The sequence below is a fragment of the Salmo salar genome, chromosome 07 (assembly GCF_965601325.2).
Source record: "Salmo salar chromosome 07, fSalSal1, whole genome shotgun sequence".
Classification (NCBI taxonomy): Eukaryota; Metazoa; Chordata; class Actinopteri; order Salmoniformes; family Salmonidae; genus Salmo; species Salmo salar.
This window is the reverse complement of record NC_138297.1, coordinates 14,797,690-14,821,548: the sequence shown is the minus strand read 5'-3', so window position 1 is coordinate 14,821,548 and position 23,859 is coordinate 14,797,690. Positions and strand designations below refer to the sequence as shown.

Below are 23,859 nucleotides of genomic sequence, written 5' to 3'. Positions count from 1 at the left end.
CCCTCGTTGACACAGCTAACCCTGTCTCCACCCCTCATTGCCACAGCCAACCCTGTCTCCACCCCTCGTGAACACAGCTAACCCTGTCTCCACCCCTCATTGCCACAGCTAACCCTGTCTCCTCTCCCCTGGTGAACACAGTTAACCCTGTCTCCACCCCTCATTGCCACAGCTAACCCTGTCTCCACCCCTCGTTGACACAGCTAACCCTGTCACCACCCCGCGTGAACACAGCTAACCCTGTCTCCACCCCTCATGAACACAGCTAACCCTGTCTCCACCCCTCATGAACACAGCTAACCCTGTCTTCACCCCTCATGAACACAGCTAACTCTGTCTCCACCCCTCATGAACACAGCTAACCCTGTCTCCACCCCTGGTGAACACAGCTAACCCTGTCTCCACCCCTCATGAACACAGCTAACCCTGTCTCCACCCCTTGTGAACACAGCTAACCCTGTCTCCACCCCTCATGAACACGGCTAACCCTGTCTCCACCCCTCATTGCCACGGCTAACCCTGTCTCCACCCCTCGTTGCCACGGCTAATCCTGTCTCTACCCCTCATTGCCACGGCTAACCCTGTCTCCACCCCTTGTGAACACAGCTAACCCTGTCTCCACCCCTTGTGAACACAGCTAACCCTGTCTCCACCCCTGGTGAACACAGCTAACCCTGTCTCCACCCCTGGTGAACACAGTTAACCCTGTCTCCACCCCTCATGAACACAGCTAACCCTGTCTCCACCCCTCATGAACACAGCTAACCCTGTCTCCACCCCTCATGAACACAGCTAACCCTGTCTCCACCCCTGGTGAACACAGCTAACCCTGTCTCCACCCCTCATGAACACAGCTAACCCTGTCTCCACCCCTCGTTGACACAGCTAACCCTGTCTCCACCCCTCATGAACACAGCTAACCCTGTCTCCACCCCTCATTGCCACGGCTAACCCTGTCTCCACCCCTCATGAACACAGCTAACCCTGTCTCCACCCCTCATTGCCACGGCTAACCCTGTCTTCACCCCTCATGAACACAGCTAACCCTGTCTCCACCCCTCATGAACACAGCTAACCCTGTCTCCACCCCTCATGAACACAGCTAACCCTGTCTCCACCCCTCGTTGACACAGCTAACCCTGTCTCCACCCCTCATGAACACAGCTAACCCTGTCTCCACCCCTCATTGCCACGGCTAACCCTGTCTCCACCCCTCGTGAACACAGCTAACCCTGTCTTCAACCCTCGTGAACACAGCTAACCCTGTCTTCACCCCTCATGAACACAGCTAACCCTGTCTTCACCCCTCGTGAACACAGCTAACCCTGTCTCCACCCCTCATGAACACAGCTAACCCTGTCTCCACCCCTCATGAACACAGCTAACCCTGTCTCCACCCCTCATGAACACAGCTAACCCTGTCTCCACCCCTCATGAACACAGCTAACCCTGTCTCCACCCCTCATGAACACAGCTAACCCTGTCTCCACCCCTCATGGGAGGGAGGGCATTCCACCCCCCTCCTCTGTTTGGGCATGCTACCCTACTGCCGGTCAAGCTGACCAACCTCGTTCCCATTCAGAACATGGTTGGTTGGTGGGTGTATGTATAGCTGGAGGGGAGCTGGAATTAGCAATGAGCCAGTGTTAGCGCTTAGCGGCAGTAGTAGATAGACGGTGCTCCTCGAGGGAGAGAGAATGGCTGGTGAGGCTGACTGGCAGAGTGGGTTCGCTGGCTAAAGGTAGCATCCATCAGCCACTAGCGTTTTAGGGCTGGAGGAGGGGTGGTGGTGGAAGGACACCGGATGACTGGATCATAAGTGGGATTAGTGGAGAAACTTTACACACTTTTGTTGGTTTGTTTACATTTGATGACGCTGGGGATTGTGACTAGCGGTTGCCATGGGCAACGCAGCAATGTGTAAGGTTTGTGAGGTGGAGAAGGGTTTGAAAGCCGATGGGAGTCAACCGAATCTGGACCAGGCTCTACCAGAGTCAGACTACTACTGCTTTGAACACCATCCTGAACCTGAGCCTGAACCCCCAATACTGGTAAGACTTGGGGGACACAGACAGAGAGCTTAGGCATAACATTTCTGAGGTGTGTCTGAAGACTTGGAGGCACTGTAATGCTGTAGAAGTGTGAAATTCCATGTAATCCCTGCCTGGGGTCTCCAGTCTCCAGTCTCCTGCTTCTCTTCTTTGTACTGGAGCTCTGTCAAAATAGCCCCCCCCACCCCACCCCAGGTAAAACCCATGACCATACTTTTATTTATATGGTGATACTCTCCCCTCCATTATACTGAGACAGGGTATAGTGTGGTGTAGTAGTTTACAGTGTTGGTGGGGGGGGAGATCATCCCAGCTTTTTCTGTGCTCAAAGGCTTCGCCACATCAAAGCAGTGTGGACAGAGATTTCGACAGCCGGGTCAGACACAGGCAGCTGTGTCCTACAAAGGGGGTCATTTGAAGCAGACACAGGTGTAAGACAAGCACTACCAGATCTGTCTGTAATTGGACAGGGCTGTCTGTGAGGACGTTGTGACCCAGGTGACCCAGAGACTCTTAGCAACCTTTAGTGACTTTTTACCAGCTCAGCATCATTACCTGGGTGACAGAGAGAGAGAGAGACCAATCCCATGAACAGCTTGGTATTTTCATTACACAACAGTAATGAATATTGCTAAAAAGCTGAGCTGTATATTGATTTACAGCTCTTCCATCCCTCCGTACAGTAACAGTATAAATGTACTGCTCTGTGCTAGCTGCAGTTGCAGTTGTGTTCAATACTCCAATCGTCTAACGTCAGTCCATTCCTATTCCCCTGGAGTCTCCTCCTACCCTCTGTTTCCACCCTGCCTAGTGGGAGAGGGGGAATGGTGTGACTTAGAGGAGTAAGAGTGTAGCCTGGAGAGAGTGTGTGTGTGTGTGTGTGTGTGTGTGTGTGTGTGTGTGTGTGTGGTGTGTGTGTGTGTGTGTGTGTGTGTGTGTGTGTGTGTGTGTGTGTGTGTGTGTGTGTGTGTGTGTGTGTGTGTGTGTGTCTGTGTGTGTGTGTGTATAGCACACAGTGTTGTCTTTTATCATGCGCCTTAATCCCTAAAGAGTGGCCAGTATCATTCCCTGGTTCCATTTTCATGAGCAGACATTGTCAATGCTGTATTGGAATGCAAATGAATTGTAAATGCCCTGCAGAAATATACTGTGGTGTGTAGTAGATGTGTACAGTAGTAGTAGGTGTGTACAGTAGTAGGTGTGTAGTAGGTGCGTTGCTGCATGTGTATGTGTGTGTTTGTACTCATTCAGTGGCAGCTAAGGTCTGTTCTCTCTGATATGAGGACCCCTACTGTCTTTTACAACGTGGACTATTCCAAATAGCGGGTGGTGTTAGCTAAGAGCATGCCTTCAACTCGACCCCTGACCTCTCACCCCTGACATTCAGCTCTCACTCTCTGTGTCACTAAGTGGACTGTGGAATACAGTTCTGTTCTTATCGTTGGCCTCGCATTACCTAGCATCATGACACTTCTCATCAGAAGCTGGGGTTTATTCCTTCAGTGTTGCATTAGAGCAAGCTACCGTAGTGCTTTTGATCAGACATTGTTTACTTTGGACACTCTCCTGCAGTGTTTTTTTACGGTTAGCAACACACACTATCTTGCCTCGATCTGTCAAGGCTCAGTGAAAAACATTAGCCTCTATTCGTGATTTTAGAGTAGGTCTAAATTTAGCGTCCGTAATGAATATGGGCCTAGTGCTTATTAACTTTATGCTAATGAGCCCTCAGGGAGAGCCGTGGTTGGCCGAGAGGAACTGGTGGCCAGCTATATCCTGTTTTGGAATTGGCCCAGATAGGTAATGAGGGGGACTCATTATCACAGGTTAGGAAAAATAACGTGGCAGGGTGGGAACTAAGCTAACATATGGAATGGTTTTAAGATGGTCATACCATGGATCATTTAGTTATTGGATTTGACATTTTATGACCAATTTATAAATATATAAATATATATATATATATTTTACAACTATAGCCCATAAAAACGCATTGAATAACACATTCATAAATGGCAACAAAAGAAAGGAATAAGGTTCAGAAGCGTCTGTCCTATATCTAGGAAACATAAGAAAGCTCTGGAAATATTTTTGGTTTCTTTGGACACATATTTAACACCCCTAATTACCTCCATACTTCCATTCATTTGTATGGGTTACCTTCAGATGAGTCCCGTGACACTTGTGGGAGTGTAGAGCAAAACGGAGAACACCATCGTGTTCGTGAGAGTCTCCCCTTTCCGTAGTGTGATCATAATAGTTTGTAGGCCACAGACGGTTCGTGAGAAGACCGATTTTTTGGTTTGACGTCTCACGGTCTGAATAACATCGCTGTAGCTCGGCCGCCTTCCACCGCAGATGCGGAACGCCGACATAGGCAGATGTGGTGGATTGAGACTGACGGATTTTGATGTGGATTTCTTTATTATGTACACACGAACACACACATACACGCACATACACACACACGAACACACACATACACACACATACACACACGAACACACACATACTCACATATACACACACGAACACACACATACACACACACACGAACACACACAGTTAAGGTTGCTGCCAGTCTCCCAGTCCTAGGCACCATAGTGGTGTGACATGGTTGCTGTGTACAACAGATCCCCAGTAAACACTGTTGTCTGTTGTTATTACAGGCTGTAATGAAGTCCAGGAATAGAACGTGTTGTTCCATTGGAGTGTGGTGTTTAAAACCAGCAAAGGACAAGGACAAGGTTGCCCTGTGTGTGTGTGTGTGTGTGTGTGTGTGTGTGTGTGTGTGTGTGTGTGTGTGTGTGTGTGTGTGTGTGTGTGTGTGTGTGTGTGTGTGTGTGTGTGTGTGTGTGTGTGTGTGTGTGTGTGTGTGTGTGTGTGTGAATGATAGAGTGCAGAGCACGTGATGTGTGTTGGAGGGTTCTCTGAGGGATATGTGACATCTGTGTTGCCGTGGGCGACCATTCAATCAAGCTTGATTGTGGTGGCTCTGGGCAGTGCATTGACACACACACGCACACACACACATACAGCTGAGCTGTTCTATGTTTGGTAGAAGGGGCCAGGTTAGTACCCAGGTCAGTATCTAGGTACGTCTGTATCACACAGGTCCTCAACCTTGCTTTCTAAAGACCCATAGCAACTTCTCCGTCATCACGATAACACCTCAACATCCTGCTATCCTATTGGTCTGGCTCTGGAGAAGAATAGTTTGGAGTGAGTTTGCCGTGAAGCATTATAGGTCATGGTGAACAGAATTCTTAGATTCACTACATTCACACCCTCAGAGAGAGATAGAGAGAGAGAGGCAATGCTTTACAAGTAGTCAGGGCTTGGAGAGCTGCATGTCTACCGAATGAAATACCCTGTTGTCATGGTTACCGAGAGAGGCAAGGCCGCTTGTCTCCCTAGTAACGGGGAGGAGCCAGGATGTTTACAACAGGTCGTCATGGGATTTAATATTTTCATTATTTATAAATCCTCTACACACTACTACACTGATGAAGATACAGAAGTACTCTGTGTAAATTCATGTTTAATGCGATCTCAGTTTAGGAAGGCTTTTGGAGCTGAAATGACATGGTCGGTAAAATTATATTACGCATCACAGGTTAGGTTAATGCACCCAGGGATATTATAGACGTCTAGACTAAAGCGTACTGGCTAGACGAAATTAGAGAATGTTTGGGCCATTTTAAGGTCTAATTTTGGTTATAGCGCTTGTTTTGTAGCCTGTGGTTGCCAGATTGGGTGATGAAGGCGAAAGCAGAAACAGACCTGGCAACCAGGCTAGCTCGTATGAGTTGAATTGGGATCTTCTATTAGTTCTCATTCATTCCCTTGTCATCAAGGGTAACTCACTCACAGTATGAATAGTTCATTTTGTTTCTGTAAAGAATGGCTTATGAATTGAGCACAATACCGAATACCTTCATATCTGATTGAGTACATTACCACCTTTCTCTCTCTGTTATTTCTCTCTCTCTTTCTGTTCTTTCTTTCTCTCCGTTCTTACTTTCTCTCTCTCTGTTCTTACTTTCTCTCTCTCTCTGTTCTTACTTTCTCTCTCTCTGTTCTTACTTTCTCTCTCTCTGTTCTTACTTTCTCTCTCTCTGTTCTTACTTTCTCTCTCTCTGTTCTTACTTTCTCTCTCTCTGTTCTTACTTTCTCTCTCTCTGTTCTTACTTTCTCTCTCTCTCTGTTCTTACTTTCTCTCTCTCTGTTCTTACTTTCTCTCTCTCTGTTCTTACTTTCTCTCTCTCTGTTCTTACTTTCTCTCTCTCTGTTCTTACTTTCTCTCTCTCTGTTCTTACTTTCTCTCTCTCTGTTCTTACTTTCTCTCTCTCTGTTCTTACTTTCTCTCTCTCTGTTCTTACTTTCTCTCTCTCTCTGTTCTTACTTTCTCTCTCTCTGTTCTTACTTTCTCTCTCTCTGTTCTTACTTTCTCTCTCTCTGTTCTTACTTTCTCTATCTCTCTGTTCTTACTTTCTCTCTCTCTGTTCTTACTTTCTCTCTCTCTCTGTTCTTCCTTTTCCTCAATTCAATTCAAATTGGCTTGGGAAACATACTATATGTTTACATTGCGAAAGCAAGTGAAATAGATAATAAACAAAAGTGAAATAAACAATCAAAAATGAACAATAAACATTACACTCTCTCCTGCTCCCTCCCTCTCTCTCTCTCTCTCTCTTTCTCTCTCTCTCTCTCTCTCTCTCTCTCTCTCTCTCTCTCTCTCTCTCTCTCTCTCTCTCTACCACTCCTAAATATCACGACGCCTCGTAGGAGTGTTCAATCACACACAAAGCCATAAAACTCTCTTTCAAAGCATTTGCCTGGTTCAAGGACACAGAAATCACAGTATATACGTATCTGTACCATCTGTTTTACTTAGTTTCTAGGGGATTAGCACAAAACTATTTCTGTAGGAAGTTTTTGGAACAATCTGGCATTTATTTTCTTCTGAATGTTAAGTGCTTTGAGTAAAAAACCCTGTTTGAGGGCTGTGCTGACCAAAAGTCGCTATGGCAACACACAGACTGTACCGGGATGATTAAACGATGCCTTGAATAATGTGACTCGGCAGCTAAGAATCCGACGGGATAAGATCTGGCTTTCTGCCCCTCTGTTGTGTACCGTAGCTGGGTACAATGCTGCCGCTGTCTTTCAGTCAGTGTACACGTGTACAGTGACATAATGCGGCTTTGAGATGACCACACTTCACTTCTCTGATATCTGTAGGTGGTTTGTGAAGAGAGAGCAAGAGACATTATTCAGCCAAATCTGTAATGTGATTCATTAAAACAAAATGTCAGCCATTTATTCACTTTTTACATGTTGAAGTGGTTCTCTTTGGTGAGCTGTGATGCTGCTCTGTGACATGCAAGGTGCAGCGGGTTGATATTAAAGGGAATTTAGTTGGTGTAACAAAATGATTCTTGCCCTGTGGGCTGGCTGGACAATCCACAAGCTGTTCCTCTGGACCTTTCCTTCTGTCATAGATAAAGCTATCCCTCCCTGGAGAAATCATCTGAGCTGTCTCTACTAGAAACCTCAGGAGACCCCTCATCTGGGGTAAGATATCAGTCTCCAGGTTGAGCAGTATCACTAATATATTCACACATCTGACGGAGCTCAACTTGCATCCTGCTGCTCTGGGAGCTCCTGAATAGCTACAGCCTCACAGTTTCTGGGTTTACCTCCAGCTACTGTTTGTGTCAGGTCTGAATGTGGATTGTAGTGTCAGGTCTGAATGTGGATTGTACTGTCAGGTCTGAATGTGGATTGTAGTGTCAGGTCTGAATGTGGATTGTACTGTCAGGTCTGAATGTGGATTGTACTGTCAGGTCTGAATGTGGATTGTAGTGTCAGGTCTGAATGTGGATTGTACTGTCAGGTCTGAATGTGGATTGTACTGTCAGGTCTGAATGTGGATTGTTGTGTCAGGTCTGAATGTGGATTGTACTGTCAGGTCTGAATGTGGATTGTAGTGTTAGGTCTGAATGTAGATTGTTGTGTCAGGTCTGAATGTGGATTGTAGTGTCAGGTCTGAATGTGGATTGTAGTGTCAGGTCTGAATGTGGATTGTTGTGTCAGGTCTGAATGTGGATTGTTGTGTCAGGCCTGAATGTGGATTGTTGTGTCAGGTCTGAATGTGGATTGTTGTGTCAGGTCTGAATGTGGATTGCTGTGTCAGGTCTGAATGTGGATTGCTGTGTCAGGTCTGAATGCGGATCGTTGTGTCAGGTCTGAATGCGGATTGTAGTGTCAGGTCTGAATGTGGATTGTTGTGTCAGGTCTGAATGTGGATTGTTGTGTCAGGCCTGAATGTGGATTGTAGTGTCAGGTCTGAATGTGGATTGTTGTGTCAGGTCTGAATGTGGATTGCTGTGTCAGGTCTGAATGTGAGTTGTAGTGTCAGGTCTGAATGTGGATTGTTGTGTCAGGTCTGAATGTGGAATACTGTGTCAGGTCTGAATGTGGATTGTTGTGTCAGGTCTGAATGTGGATTGTTTTATCAGGTCTGAATGTGGATTGTAGTGTCAGCTCTGAATGTGGATTGTAGTGTCAGGTCTGAATGTGGATTGTTGTGTCAGGTCTGAATGTGGATTGTTGTGTCAGGTCTGAATGTGGATTGTTGTGTCAGGTCTGAATGTGGATTGTTGTGTCAGGTCTGAATGTGGATTGTTGTGTCAGATCTGAATGTAGATTGTTGTGTCAGGTCTGAATGTGGATTGTTGTGTCAGGTCTGATTGATTCAGTGCAGTTCTCTGCAGCATCCAGACACAGGTTGCTGCGCTGCAGGCTAGAGCAGAACAAAACTAGCTTTCATATAGCCCCAGGAAGAATCTCTCTCCTTATCAGTAGTGTGTCCAGTGTATAGACATATCATCTCCGCACTGCAGTGTAAGTGAGTGACAGAATGGGACAGAGTAGGGGACATATCCTCAGTCTGGGCTTGGGCTGAGCTCTGCTCTGCTGTGTGCTGGAACGATCTCTAACCCTGTCACCCTTACTGAGCGTCTCTGGGAGATAGCTAGCCTAGCTAGCCACGACGCTAATTCAATAAGGTTCCCAGTTAGCAGCACAGGCTGGTTGTCATGGAGCGGGACTACATTTGAGACTGCTTTCTGCCTCCGCCTCACAGAGGCGAGAGGAAGCGGTGATTCTGCAGTACTGTTTTCTGTAGTGTGAGCCAGGTAGTGCTGGGGGACGGAAGGTAGAGAGAGGAAAATGCTGACTCACTCCCGCTCTGCTCTACAGTCTTGGTCTATCTCCAACTCAGTCTGCTACAGTTAGGAAACGTGGAGGACATGTTGTAATCCCCTGTGTAACATTATACACTATTCCCCTTTGTTACATGATACACTATTCCCCTGCGTAACATTTTACACTATTCCCCTGCGTAACATTTTACACTATTCCCCTGCGTAACATTATACACTATTCCCCTTTGTTACATGATACACTATTCCCCTGCGTAACATTTTACACTATTCCCCTGCGTAACATTTTACACTATTCCCTTTGTTATATGATACACTATTCCCCTGCGTAACATTTTACACTATTCCCCTGCGTAACATTGTACACTATTCCCTTTGTTATATGATACACTATTCCCCTGCGTAACATTTTACACTATTCCCCTGCGTAACATTATACACTATTCCCCTTTGTTACATTTTACACTATTCCCCTGCGTAACATTTTACACTATTCCCCTGCGTAACATTTTACACTATTCCCCTTTGTTATATGATACACTATTCCCCTGCGTAACATTTTACACTATTCCCCTGCGTAACATTTTACACTATTCCCCTGTGTAATATTATACACTATTACCCTGTGTTACATTATACACTATTCCCCTGTGTTACATTATACACTATTCCCCTGTGTTACATTATACACTATTCCCCTGTGTTACATGATACACTATTCCCCTGTGTTACATTATACACTATTCCCCTGTGTTACATTATACACTATTCCCCTGTGTTACATTATACACTATTCCCCTGTGTTACATGATACACTATTCCCCTGTGTTACATGATACACTATTCCCCTGTGTTACATGATACACTATTCCCCTGTGTTACATGATACACTATTCCCCTGTGTTACATGATACACTATTCCCCTGTGTTACATTATACACTATTCCCCTGTGTTACATTATACACTATTCCCCTTTGTTATATAATACACTATTCCCCTGTGTTACATGATACACTATTCCCCTGTGTTATATGATACACTATTCCCCTGTGTTACATTATACACTATTCCCCTGTGTCTGATTAAATAATATTACGCTCTGATGGGAAACACTGATTCAGTGCAGGTGTTGATGGCTGCAGATAATGAGTGATGTGACACTGCCACAGTAGGGACTGAGGTGTGCTTGTCTTTGAGCCTCAGGGACTGTTGCCGTGTGCAGGTTGGGATATATTGAATGTCCGGGTGGCCTGGCACACGTTACCCAAACAAGTGCTAATGTGCTATCACCATTACCATTTCTATCTGTCCTAGAAGTCATGGGAGGTTACTTATTTCAACGCTACGAGGCATTGGGCTGAGTTCTGACGTTGTCCTGACGTTTCCATCATGTTGTTCTTAACTATTTCTTTCTCTGTGTTCTTCTCCAGTCGGACAGCAACACCAGCTTCCTGCGAGCGGCGAGGGCGGGGAACATCGACAAGGTTCTGGAGTACCTGAAGGGTGGAGTGAACATCAGCACCTGCAATCAGGTAAGAGACTAGTGGACAAACACGCACGCACGCACGCACGCACGCACGCACGCACGCACGCACGCACGCACGCACGCACGCACACACACACACACACACACACACACACACACACACACACACACACACACACACACAACACACTCTCAGACCAGGAAACACAGGTGAAGCCTGCCTGTTCATATGTCCCCATTCATCAATACCTGAGTTATGTTACAGGACAAGTCATTTGTTTGTTTTGATAGTGCTCTTCTTTGGTCTCTACGGCTGTGGGTCTCCGTGGAGCCACAATGTCTACCAGTCCTTTTCCCAGTCACCCAAGCAATCAGCCTCTGCTATCTCCTACCTTCTCTTCAATAACACATTTAGCTCTTGCAATCGTGTGTTTGATCATAAGTCTTAATGCCAATCCATCTACAGTGACAGGGTGACCTTGGTGTTGCTGTTCTGTCTCTGTCCATAGGGAGGAACTATATAGCAAAAATATTTAGCTCTTTGGGAGCTATGGCAACCACATAATGTGTGTAATGTGCTCAGCGTGGATTGAGCTGTTAGTGATTAATTACAAAACATTTGACTATTTGGCTGTATTACAAATCACTACACTTTAGCACTCTACAATTAACATTGTTCTCAGATTAGGAGAGGGATTGGCCCAGTCTCCCTGAGCGCTGAGTTTCTGCGGTTCACTCTAAAATGGAATCATTGTCATGTTGAAGGGGACTGTCAGCGTGATTACATTAGGATTAAAGAGCCTCTGTCATTCAGGGTTCATTATTAAACAAGGTACTACTTTAAGGTAACACTGCTATGTCTGACAATAGCTTTGACCAAGCAAGTTTAGCACGGGTAATGCAATGTGCTTTTATAAAAAAATCACTTGTACTCCAGCCAGGTTTCTTGTATGATCATTCTGTAAGATTTTGCTACCGCTAATATTGACATTGTCAAGTCAATGGATCAATTTTTCTCTCTCTCTCTCTCTTGATCTCGCTCCTTCTCTCTCTCTGAATCTCTCTCTCTCTCTCTGTATCCCTAACTCTCTCTCTCTGTATCCCTACCTCTCTCTCTGTATCCCTGTACATCTCTCTCTCAAATCAATTCAATTCAATTCGCTTTATTGGCGTGATGTAACAATGTACATATTGCCAAAGCTTATTTTGGATATTTACAATATAAAAATAAATAAACATGAGAATCAAAATTGTCAACAGGACAACTCTCTCTCTGTATCCCTCTCTCTCTCTATACCGCTCTCCCTCTCTCTCTCTCTCTCTCTCTCTCTCTCTCTCTGTATCCCTTTCTCTATCTCTCTGTATCCCTCTCTTTGTATCCCTCTCTCTCTCTCTCTCCCTCTCTCTGTATCTCTCTCTCTCTGTATCCCTCTCTCTCTCTCTGTACCGCTCTCCCTCTCTCTCTCTCTCTCTCTCTCTCTGTATCTCTCTCTCTCTCTCTCTCTCTGTGTATCCCTCTCTTTGTATCCCTCTCTCTCTCTCCCTCTCTCTGTATCTCTCTCTCTCTGTATCCCTCTCCTTCTCCCTCTCTCTCTGTATCCCTCTCTCTGGATTGCTCTCTCTCTCTGTATCTCTCTCTCTGTGTCCCTCTCTCACTCTCTATCTCTCTCTCTGAATCCCTCTCTCTCTGTATCTCTCTCTCAATTTTTCAATTTTTCAACGTAACAATGTCCATATTGCCAAAGCTTATTTTGGATATTTACAATATAAAAAATAAAAATGACAATCATAATTGTCAGCGGGACAACAGTAACAACAATAACCAAGTGTTAAAATAACTATACATTCAACAATAACAATAAGCATACAGTAGAGGACATGTGCAGGTTGATTGGTCTGTCAGACACTGTCCCTCAACTTATGGCAGGCAGCAATGTAGTGTGCTGCCAACCCACAGCTCTCTGCGTCCTCCCCCAACAGGACGGGTAGCCTACTCTCATCAGAGAGGTCTTTGAAACCTTGAATAAGGGTTTCAAATATGGGGAAATGACACTCTAATTGTTATATAGTTTTGTCATTTTGTCAGGAAATGCAGCTCTGTCTCAGGTTCTGCTGTTGGGCAGTGGTTGCACAGCCTTTCCTCTACAGGGATCCAGGTTTTCCTGTGTCTACCCTACTCAATGGCAAGGCTGTGCTCACTGAGCCTGTACTGGATCAGTAACCATGGTCAAATATTTAGCCACGGTGTACTGTCGATTTAGGGCCAGATAGCACTGCATTTTGCTTTGTGTTTGTGCTTGTGTTTCCCAATAAGCAATGTAGTTTTGTTTTGACTGTGTTGTAATTTGGTTTATCCTGATTGATTGGATGTTCTGGTCCTGAGGCTTCAGTGTGTTAGTAGAACAGGTTTGTGAACTCAGCCCCAGGACCAGCTGGATGAGGGGACTCTTTTCTTTGCTCAGCTCTTGGCATTGCAGGGCTTGGTAATGATATGAGAGGGGGTCACTGTATTTTAGATGTTTCCAAAACTTAATTGCTCTTTTTTTAGTTTTTATTATTAGTGGATATTGGCGTAATTCTGCACTGCATGCATTGTTTATAGTTTTTCTCTGTTTTTCTCTATAGCTCTCTCAAATCAAAATCAAATCAAATGTATTTATATAGCCCTTCTTACATCAGCTGATATCTCAAAGTGCTGTACAGAAACCCAGCCTAAAACCCCAAACAGCAAGTAATGCAGGTCTAGAAGCACGGTGGCTAGGAAAAACTCCCTAGAAAGGCCAAAACCTAGGAAGAAACCTAGAGAGGAACCAGGCTATGAGGGGTGGCCAGTCCTCTTCTGGCTGTGCCGGGTGGAGATTAAAAAAGAACATGGCCAAGATGTTCAAATGTTCATAAATGACCAGCATGGTCACATAATAATAATCACAGTAGTTGTCGAGGGTGCAACAAGTCAGCACCGCAAGAGTAAATGTCAGTTGGCTTTTCATAGCCGATCATTGAGAGTATCTCTACCATCTCGAGAGAGTTGAAAACAGCAGGTCTGGGACAGGTAGCATGTCCGGTGAACAGGTCAGGGTTCCATAGCCGCAGGCAGAACAGTTGAAACTGGAGCAGCAGCACTGCCAGGTGGACTGGGGACAGCAAGGAGTCATCATGCCAGGTAGTCCTGAGGCATGGTCCTAGGGCTCAGGTCCTCCGAGAGAGAGAAAGAAAGAAAGAGAGAAAGAAAGAAAGAAAGAGAGAATTAGAGAGAGCATACTTAACCTCTTACATCTAGACGTTCCGCTAGTGGAACACCTGCTCCAATATCCAATGATAGGCGTGGCGCGAATTACAAATTCCTCAAAAATACAAAAACTTCAATTTTTCAAACATATGACTATTTCACAGCATTTTAAAGACAAGACTCTCCTTTATCTAACCACACTGTCCGATTTCAAAAAGGCTTTACAGTGAAAGCAAAACATTAGATTATGTCAGCAGAGTACCAAGCCAGAAATAATCAGACACCCATTTTTCAAGCTAGCATATAATGTCACAAAAACCCAGAAGACAGCTAAATGCAGCACTAACCTTTGATGATCTTCATCAGATGACACACCTAGGACATTATGTTATACAATACATGCATGTTTTGTTCAATCAAGTTCATATTTATATCAAAAAACAGCTTTTTACATTAGCATGTGACGTTCAGAACTAGCATACCCCCCGCAAACTTCCGGGGAATTTACTAACAATTTACTAAATTACTCACGATAAACGTTCACAAAAAGCATAACAATTATTTTAAGAATTATAGATACAGAACTCCTCTATGCACTCGATATGTCCGATTTTAAAATAGCTTTTTGGTGAAAGCACATTTTGCAATATTCTAAGTACATAGCCCAGCCATCACGGGCTAGCTATTTAGACACCCGGCAAGTTTAGCCTTCACCAAAATCAGATTTACTATTATAAAAGTTTGATTACCTTTTGTTGTCTTCGTCAGAATGCACTCCCAGGACTGCTACTTCAATAACAAATGTTGGTTTGGTCCAAAATAATCCATCGTTATATCCGAATAGCGGCGTTTTGTTCGTGCGTCCCAGACACTATCCGAAATGGTAAATCAGGGTCGTGCGCATGGCGCAATTCGTGACAAAAAAATTCTAAATATTCCATTACCGTACTTCGAAGCATGTCAACCGCTGTTTAAAATCAATTTTTATGCAATTTATCTCGTAAAAAAGCGATAATATTCCGACCGGGAATCTCCTTTTCGGCAAACAGAGGAAAAATCACAAAGACGGGGGCGGCCGGGGCACGCGCCTAAGCCCACAGTCCCTTGATCGGTCACTTGAGAAAGGCGATAATGTGTTTCAGCCTGGGGCTGGAATGACGACATTCAGGTTTTTCCCGGGCTCTGAGCGCCCATGGAAGACGTAGGAAGTGTCACGTTAGAGCAGAGATCCTTTGTAAAAGATAGAGATGGCAAAGAAGTTCAAGAAATGGTCAGACAGGCCACTTCCTGTAAAGGAATCTCTCAGGTTTTGACCTGCCATTTGAGTTCTGTTATACTCACAGACACCATTCAAACAGTTTTAGAATCTTTGGAGTGTTTTCTATCCAAAGCCAATAATTATATGCATATTCTCGTTACTGGGCAGGAGTAGTAACCAGATTAAATCGGGTACATTTTTTATCCAGCCGTGAAAATACTGCCCCCTAGCCATAACAGTATAAATTCACACAGGACACCGGATAAGACAGGAGAAATACTCCAGATATAACAGACTGACCCTAGCCCCCCGACACATAAACTACTGCAGCATAAATACTGGAGGCTGAGACAGGAGGGGTCAGGAGACACTGTGGCCCCATCTGATGATACCCCCGGACAGGGCCAAACAGGCAGGATATAACCCCACCCACTTTGCCAAAGCACAGCCCCCACACCACTAGAGGGATATCTTGAACCACCAACTTGCCATCCTGAGACAAGGCCGAGTATAGCCGACAAAGATCTCCACCACGGCACAACCCAAGGGAGGGTGCCAACCCAGACAGGAAGACCACGTCAGTGATTCAACCCACTCAAGTGACGCACCCCTCCTAGGGACGGCATGGAAGAACACCAGTAAGCCAGTGACTCAGCCCCTGTAATAGGGTTAGAGGCAGAGAATCCAAGTGGAGAGAGGGGAACCGGCCTGGCAGAGACAGCAAGGGCGGGTCGTTGCTCCAGAGCCTTTCCGTTCACCTTCACACTCCTGGGCCAGACTACACTCAATCATAGGACCTACTGAAGAGATGAGTCTTCAGTAAAGACTTAAAGGTTGAGACCTAGTCTGTGTCTCTCACATGGGTAGGCAGACCATTCCATAAAAATGGAGCTCTATAGGAGAAAGCCCTGCCTCCAGCTGTTTGCTTAGAAATTCTAGGGACAATTAGGGGGCCTGCATCTTGGGACCGTAGTGTATGTGTCGGTGTGTACGGCAGGACCAAATCGGAAAGATAGGTAGGAGCAAGCCCATGTAATGCTTTGTAGGTTAGCAGTAAAACCTTGAAATCAGCCCTTGCCTTAACAGGAAGCCAGTGTAGGGAGGCTAGCACTGGAGTAGTATGATCACATTTTTTGGTTCTAGTCAGGATTCTAGCAGCCGTATTTAGCACTAACTGAAGTTTATTTAGTGCTTTATCCGGAAAGTAGAGCATTGCAGTAATCCAACCTAGAAGTAACAAAAGCATGGAAAAAATTTCTGCATCGTTTTTGGACAGAAAGTTTCTGATTTTTGCAATGTTACGTAGATGGAAAAAAGCTGTCTTTGAAACAGTCTTGATATGTTCTTCAAAAGAGAGATCAGGATCCAGAGTAACGCCGAGGTCTTTCAGTTTTATTTGAGACGACTGTACAACCATCAAGATTAATTGTCAGATTCAACAGAAGATCTCTTTGTTTCTTGGGACCTAGAACAAGCAGCTCTGTTTTGTCCGAGTTTAAAAGTAGAACGTTTGCAGCCATCCACTTCCTTATGTCTGAAACACAGGCTTCTAGCGAGGGCAATTTTGGGGCTTCACCATGTTTCATTGAAATGTACAGCTGTGTGTCATCCACATAGCAGTGAAATGTAACATTATGTTTTCGAATGACATCCCCAAGAGGTAAAATATATAGTGAAAACAAAAGTGGTCCTAAAACGGAACCTTGAGGGACACCGAAATTTACAGTTGATTTGTCAGAGGACAAACCATTGACAGAGACAAACTGATATCTTTCCGACAGATAAGATCTAAACCAGGACAGAACTTGTCCGTGTAGACCAATTTGGGTTTCCAATCTCTCCAAAAGAATGTGGTGATCGATGGTATCAAAAGCAGCACTAAGATTTAGGAGCACGAGGACAGATGCAGAGCCTCAGTCTGATGCCATTAAAAGGTCATTTACCACCTTCACAAGTGCAGTCTCAGTGCTATGATGGGGTCTAAAACCAGACTGAAGCGTTTCGTATACATTGATTGTCTTTAGGAAGGCAGCTTTTTCAAAAAATGTTGAGAGGAATGGGAGATTCGATATAGGCCGATAGAGATCTTGACACAGAAAATATAAAAAACTATCTCTCTCTCTCTCGCTCTCGCTCTCTCTCTCAATATCCTGTCTCTATTCCTAATTGAACCTCTTCTCCCACCACTTAAACCTTTCATTGTATAAATTACATTTGCATACTTTTCTACTGACCATCCCAGTGGGCAGAACAGGTTGAAATCACGTCATTACAACCTGTTTTACATGAGTTAGGAAGTCATTTTAACCAATTGTGTCCACTGGGTAGTTTTGTCAAACATGTGCACTCTTTTTGGAGCATTCCTCTCTCCTCTGTGTGTCCGTGTGGACCGGATGATGCTTCATTCAGGAGGCTCATGGCCATTGTCTGTTCCTCCTCCAACCCATTAACGTTCCTCACAACCAGGCCAGGGGGACACAGACAGCTGATAGGGTGGAACCATCATGGTCACGGTTGTCAAGCTGATAAACAGCATGTGGTCGTGTTGTTTGGGGTACACGCACACCCCAACACCTCCACTTTATTGCTACACTCCTTCTTGCAGATTATGAAAGATGAAAGGACAAAAAATAAGAAAATAAATTCACAAAACCAAAGCAATCTAGGTAGGTGAGGTGAGGTGCCATCCACCCTCTCTTTCTCTCTCTCTCTCTCTCTCTCTCTCTCTCTCTCTCTCTCTCTCTCTCTCTCTCTCAAACTCTCTCTCTCTCTCTCTCTCTCTCTCTCTCTCCCCTTCTCCCTCTCTCTCTCTCTCTCTCTCTCTCTCTCTCTTTCTCTCCTTCTCCCTCTCTCTCTGTCACATGCACTCTCTCTCTCCCTCTCTCTCTCTTTCTCTCTCTTTCTCTCCTTCTCCCTCTCTCTCTGTCACATGCACTCTCTCTCCCTCTTTCTCTCTCTCTCCCTCTCAATTCAATTTCAATATAAGGGGCTTTATTGGCATGGGGAACATATGTTTACATTGCCAAAGCAAGTGAAATAGATAATAAACAAAAGTGAATTAAACAATAAAAAATGAACAGTAAACATTACATTCTCTCTATTATCTAACCTCTATACTGACCTATTATCTTACCTCTATACTGACCTTTTATCTTACCCTAGCTCTCCTCTACCTGTATCCTCTCTGGTCTCTCCCCTCCCTCCCCTCATCCAATGCCCAGACACCCACACCCCCTCCCTCTCTATCCATAGTTCTGTTGCCCCTCCCGTCCTGGAATCTGTTACCGTAGAACAGTGACCTTCACACAGTGACAAGGACCTCAACGAATGGGAGAGATAGGAACTGCGTGAGTGTAAGGCGGAGACAGGACCGATTCACTAACATCCCCTGTGGGTTCATATATCATATGACAGGTAGAATCAATGGATTGACAGGTGTGAAGGTGGAATCTGATGGTCTAGTGGGTATCAGTTAGCAAGCTGGAACAATCTCAAGGTGTTCTGTATTGTTAAACCCTCATCTACATGTATCGGCAATGCAATTTTGCGAAGTGGATCACAGTGAAAAACAATCTGTGTCAGTTATCCTAGCAACCAGCAAGCACAAGTATCTACAGTATGTCAGTCATCCCTAGCAACCAGCGAGCACTCCACCGCCCGCATACAAATAGCATTGCCACACGATAATGATAACAATCATGTACTGTATGTCAGGGAGTGTATTTGACAGCTGACAGATAGATAGTGGTTGTTACTGTTTTCATGTGGGGCTGAAGCCATCTGATCATCCATCCCCTTGACCTTCATCAGTGTCCAAGGCCTCCTCATGCAACCAGACTACTACTGCAGTACACTACACACCTGTTCCCCCTGTTCCCCTTGTTACCCCTCTTACCCATGTTATCCCGTTACCCCTGTTACCCTTGTTACCACTGTTCCCCCGTTACCCCTGTTACCCTTGTTACCCTTGTTACCCCCGTTACCCTGTTACCCATGCTCTTAAATGCAAGTAAAACTAAATGCATGCTCTTCAACCGATCGCTGCCCGCACCTGCCCGTCCGTCCAGCATCACTGGACGGTTTTGACTTAGAATATGTGGACAATTAAAAACAGCTAGGTGTCTGGTTAGACTGTAAACTCTCCTTCCAGACTCACATTAAGCATCTCCAATACAAAATTAAATCTAGAATCGGCTTCTTGTGTCGCAAAACAAAGCCTCTTTCACTCATGCTACCAAACATACCCTCGTAAAACTGACTATCCTACCGATCCTCGACTTCGGCGACGTCATTTACAAAATAGCCTCCAACATTCTACTCAGCAAACTGGATGTAGTCTATCACAGTGCCACCCGTTTTGCCACCAAAGCCCCATATACTACCCACCACTGCAACCTGTATGCTCTCGTTGGCTGGCCCTCGCTTCATATTCGTCGCCAAACCCACTGGCTCCAGGTCTTGACTAGGTAAAGCCCCGCCTAATCTCAGCTCACTGGTCAGCATAGCAGCACCCACCCGTAGCACGCACTCCAGCAGGAATATTTCAGGTCCCCCCCAAAGCCTATTCCTCCTTTGGCCGCCTTTCCTTCCAGTTCTCTGCTGCCAATGACTGGAACGAATTGCAAAAATCACTGAAGCTGGAGACTCATATCTCCCTCACTAACTTTAAGCACCAGCTGTCAGAACAGCTCACAGATCATTGCACCTGTACATAGCCCATCTGTAAATAGCCCACCCAACTACCTCATCCTCATATTGTTATTAGTTTTTTTGCTCCTTTGCACTCCAGTATCTTTACTTGCACATTGATCTTCTGCACATCTATCACTCCAGTGTTTAATTGCTATATTGTAATTATTTCGCCACTACGGCCTATTTATTGCCTTACCTCCTGAATCTTACCTCATTAGCACACACTGTATATAGATTTCTTTCTATTGTGTTATTGACTGGACATAGTGGCTGTGTTGTTGTATGTGTCGAACTGCTTTGCTTTATCTTGGCCAGGTCACAGTTGTAAATGAGAACTTGTTCTCAACTGTCCTACCTGGTTAAATAAAGGTGATTTAAAAAAATAAAATAAACCCTGTTACCCATGTTACCCTTGTAACCGTTGTTACCCCTGTAACCCTTGTTACCCTGTAACCCTGGTCCTCCTGTTACACAGTTACCCCTGTTACCCTGGTCCTCCTGTTACCCAGTTACCCCTGTTACCCTGGTCCTCTTGTTACCCAGTTACCCTTGTTACCCAGTTACCCTGTAACCCTGGTCCTCCTGTTACCCAGTTACCCCTGTTACCCTGGTCCTCCTGTTACCCAGTTACCCCTGTTACCCTGGTCCTCATGTTACCCAGATACCCCTGTTACCCTGGTCCTCTTGTTACCCAGTTACCCTTGTTACTCTGGTCCTCCTGTTACCCAGTTACCCCTGTTACCCTGGTCCTCCTGTTACCCAGTTACCCCTGTTACCCTGTAACCCTGGTCCTCCTGTTACCCAGTTACCCTTGTTACCCTGGTCCTCCTGTTACCCAGTTACCCCTGTTACCCTGGTCCTCCTGTTACCCAGTTACCCCTGTTACCCTGGTCCTCCTGTTACCCTGGCCCACCTGTTACCAAGTTACCCCTGTTACCGAGTTACTCCTGTTACCCAGTTACCCCTGTTACCCTGGTCCTCCTGTTACCCTATTACCCTGGTACTCCTGTTACTCCTGTTACCCAGTTGCCCCTGTTACCCTGGTCCTCCTGTTACCAAGTTACCCCTGTTACCCAGTTACCCCTGTTACCCAGTTACCCCTGTTACCCTGGTCCTTCTGTTACTCCTGTTACCCCTGTTACCCTGGTCCTCCTGTTACCCAGTTAGTCCTGTGAACCTGGTCCTCCTGTTACCCAGTTACCCCTGTTACCCTGGTCCTCCTGTTACCCAGTTACCCCTGTTACCCTGGTCCTCCTGTTACCCAGTTCCCCTGTTACCCTGGTCCTCCTGTTATCCCTGTAACCCTGGTCCTCCTGTTACCCAATTACCCCTGGTACCCTGGTTCTACTGTTACCCAGTTACCCCTGTTACCCTGGTCCTCCTGTTACCCAGTTACCCTTGTTACCCTGGTCCTCCTGTTACCCTGTTACCCTGGTCCTCTTGTTACCCAGTTACCCCTGTTACCCTGGTCCTCCTGCTACCCAGTTGCCCTGGCCCCCCCGTTACCCCTGTTACCCAGTTACCCCTGTTACCCTGGTCCTCCTGTTACCCAGTTACCCCTGTTACCCTGGTCCTCCTGTTACCCAGTTACCCCTGTTACCCTGGTCCTCCTGTTACCCCGGTCTTCCTGTTACCCTGGTCCTCCTGTTACCCAGTTACCCCTGTTACCCCATACCCCTGTTACCCTGGTCCTCCTGTTACCCAGTTACCCCTGTTACCCTGGTCCTCCTGTTACCCATTTACCCCTGTTACCCTGGACCTCCTGTTACCCCAGTCCTCCTGTTACCCTGGTCCTCCTGTTACCCAGATACCCCTGCCTACTGTAAACATTTAACTGCCTTGTGATGAGTAAGTAATCCATTTATTATGGAACTATAGTCCATAATGATAACTCTTTATATCCTAACTCTATCTGCATGTTGATTAGTTGGTATTTATGCTGGTTGTGACTGCTGCGGTGCACCCTGAGAGTACTCTCTTCTAGGGCTGTTTTGGTGACCTCAGTAAAATTCTACGTGACCGTTGAGTCACGGTAATCTCCTCTTATGCAGTCTGGACATGAGTTAGTAGTACTCAACTCACTAACAACCATCAGGACCTAATGGCCTGGTACTCAGGGCTCTATTGTCCCTCCATCAGGTCCTAATGGCCTGGTACTCAGGACTCTATTGTCCCTCTAACCACTCTGACATCAATGCAAATCTCATCGAAAATCCCATCAAACGCTTATCATCAAAACAGTATCATGCTTTTAAAACTCACCTCGCTGTGATTCATCAGTTTGAAGAAAGAAGTTCAACAGCAGGTTGTAACTAAGTGGAAAACATGGTTGTTGTGGATGTTGTTTCAAAGCCAAACACAATGAAATGGACAGCAGCTTTCTAAAGTGCAGTGGCGGTTCTAGACCATTTCAACTGGGGGGCCAAGCTGGGGCCAGTTGTACTGTTAGAGGGGCCAGTTACATTAGACGTTATTGTTGTCATATTGTTTTCTTCACTGCATTGCAGGCATTAGCAGTCAAAAGACCATCTTCATAATCATTCAACAATTTATTTGCATTTTCTGTCTAATAACGGATGTAAAAATACTCCACATTTAGGGGGGCCACAAGGGGGTCCAAAATTGTTGTCACAGGGGCACTGGCACCTGGTCCCCCCCAGAACTGCTAGTGCTAAAGTGATGATTCATTCAAAACACTCAGATGCATATTGGAGTTTATGCATAGGTGTAGGCCTATAGAGCCCAAGCCTGGAAAAAAAACGTTATTAAAATAATTATTGTGCCATTATACAATATATAGCCTACCACATATTAGACATGGCAGAAAAACATAAAATAAAGACCGATTTAAGTTATCTTTGGTACATAATTGGTCTAGCCTAAATTAAACAAATTCAGAGTTAGCCTATAATTATAATGAATTTGAATTTGGTTTTGAATAACCTAGTAATAGGGAATTTTTATATATTTTCATAATAAATAGGCTGAAACATTACCTTTTGCTCCAGAATATGTCGCCACCGTGTGTTTCCGTCTCCCCTCTGGCTGTCAATAGTTTAATGAAATATGTTTTGTTTTGAAAAAATGTTACAATCAATGTTCCCGAACAGATTTCACTTGGTTTCCCAAATTGAAGATTATTACCTGTCACACAACGAAATAACCGGAGCAGCCTATCCACATGAGTGAAAAACGTACAGGCAGGAAAGTGGCCTCCATTCGCTATTCCAGTGCATACGGATGACATGTTTTTTTTTGTCTTGTTCCTGTTCCTGTTCCTGCCCATTTGATAATGGGTCATTCTAAATCAAAACAAATGTTATATATTAGTAAAGACGAGATTCAATTGAGGATAGTCTAATAGGTGAAAATATGATCACTTGATGAGAGAACACCGTGTGCAGCCTGACATGCTGACCACACTGGATAGAGTATGTTGATTTTGTCCACCCCCATCAGGACAAGCAGGTTGAGTATCAAAATTAACTCTGAACCAACTATATTAATTTGGGGACGGGTCAAAAAGCATTAAACATTTATGGCAATTTAGCTAGCTAGCTTGCTGATGCTAGCTAATTTGTCCTGGAATATAAATATTCGGTTGATATTTTACCTGAAATGCACAAGGTCCTCTACTCTGACAATTAATCCACAGATAAAAGGGTAAACCAAGTTTGTTTCCAGTAATCTCTCCTCCTTCCGACTTCTTCTTCTTTGGACTTTATATGGCGGTGGGCAACCAACTTTAAGGTGCACTACCACCACCAACTGCGCTGGAGTGTGGACCTCAGTTCATCTTTCAATCACTCACGTGGGTATAAACTCCTAAAAACCAATGAGGAGATTAGAGAGGCGGGACTTGCAGCGCGCCAAGCATCACACATAGAACCAAGTTCTATTTTAGAGCCTGGCT

At 45.1% G+C, this 23,859-nt stretch overlaps 1 protein-coding gene across 22 annotated transcripts in view; it reads left to right on the top strand.

Annotated features, from left to right (window-relative positions):
• The window catches only part of ank2b (ankyrin 2b, neuronal), a 328,402-nt gene that overhangs the window by 197,587 nt on the left and 106,956 nt on the right, over positions 1 to 23,859 (top strand). For all 22 annotated transcript variants that reach the window (XR_014392867.1, XR_014392870.1, XR_014392869.1 and 19 more), the window contains exon 2: positions 10,712 to 10,813. Coding sequence is in view for 17 of the 22 variants with exons in the window: in XM_082977374.1 (XP_082833500.1) it covers positions 10,712 to 10,813 (102 nt within the window). In the remaining 5 variants the exon portion in view is untranslated. The remainder of the gene's footprint in view (positions 1 to 10,711; positions 10,814 to 23,859) is intronic.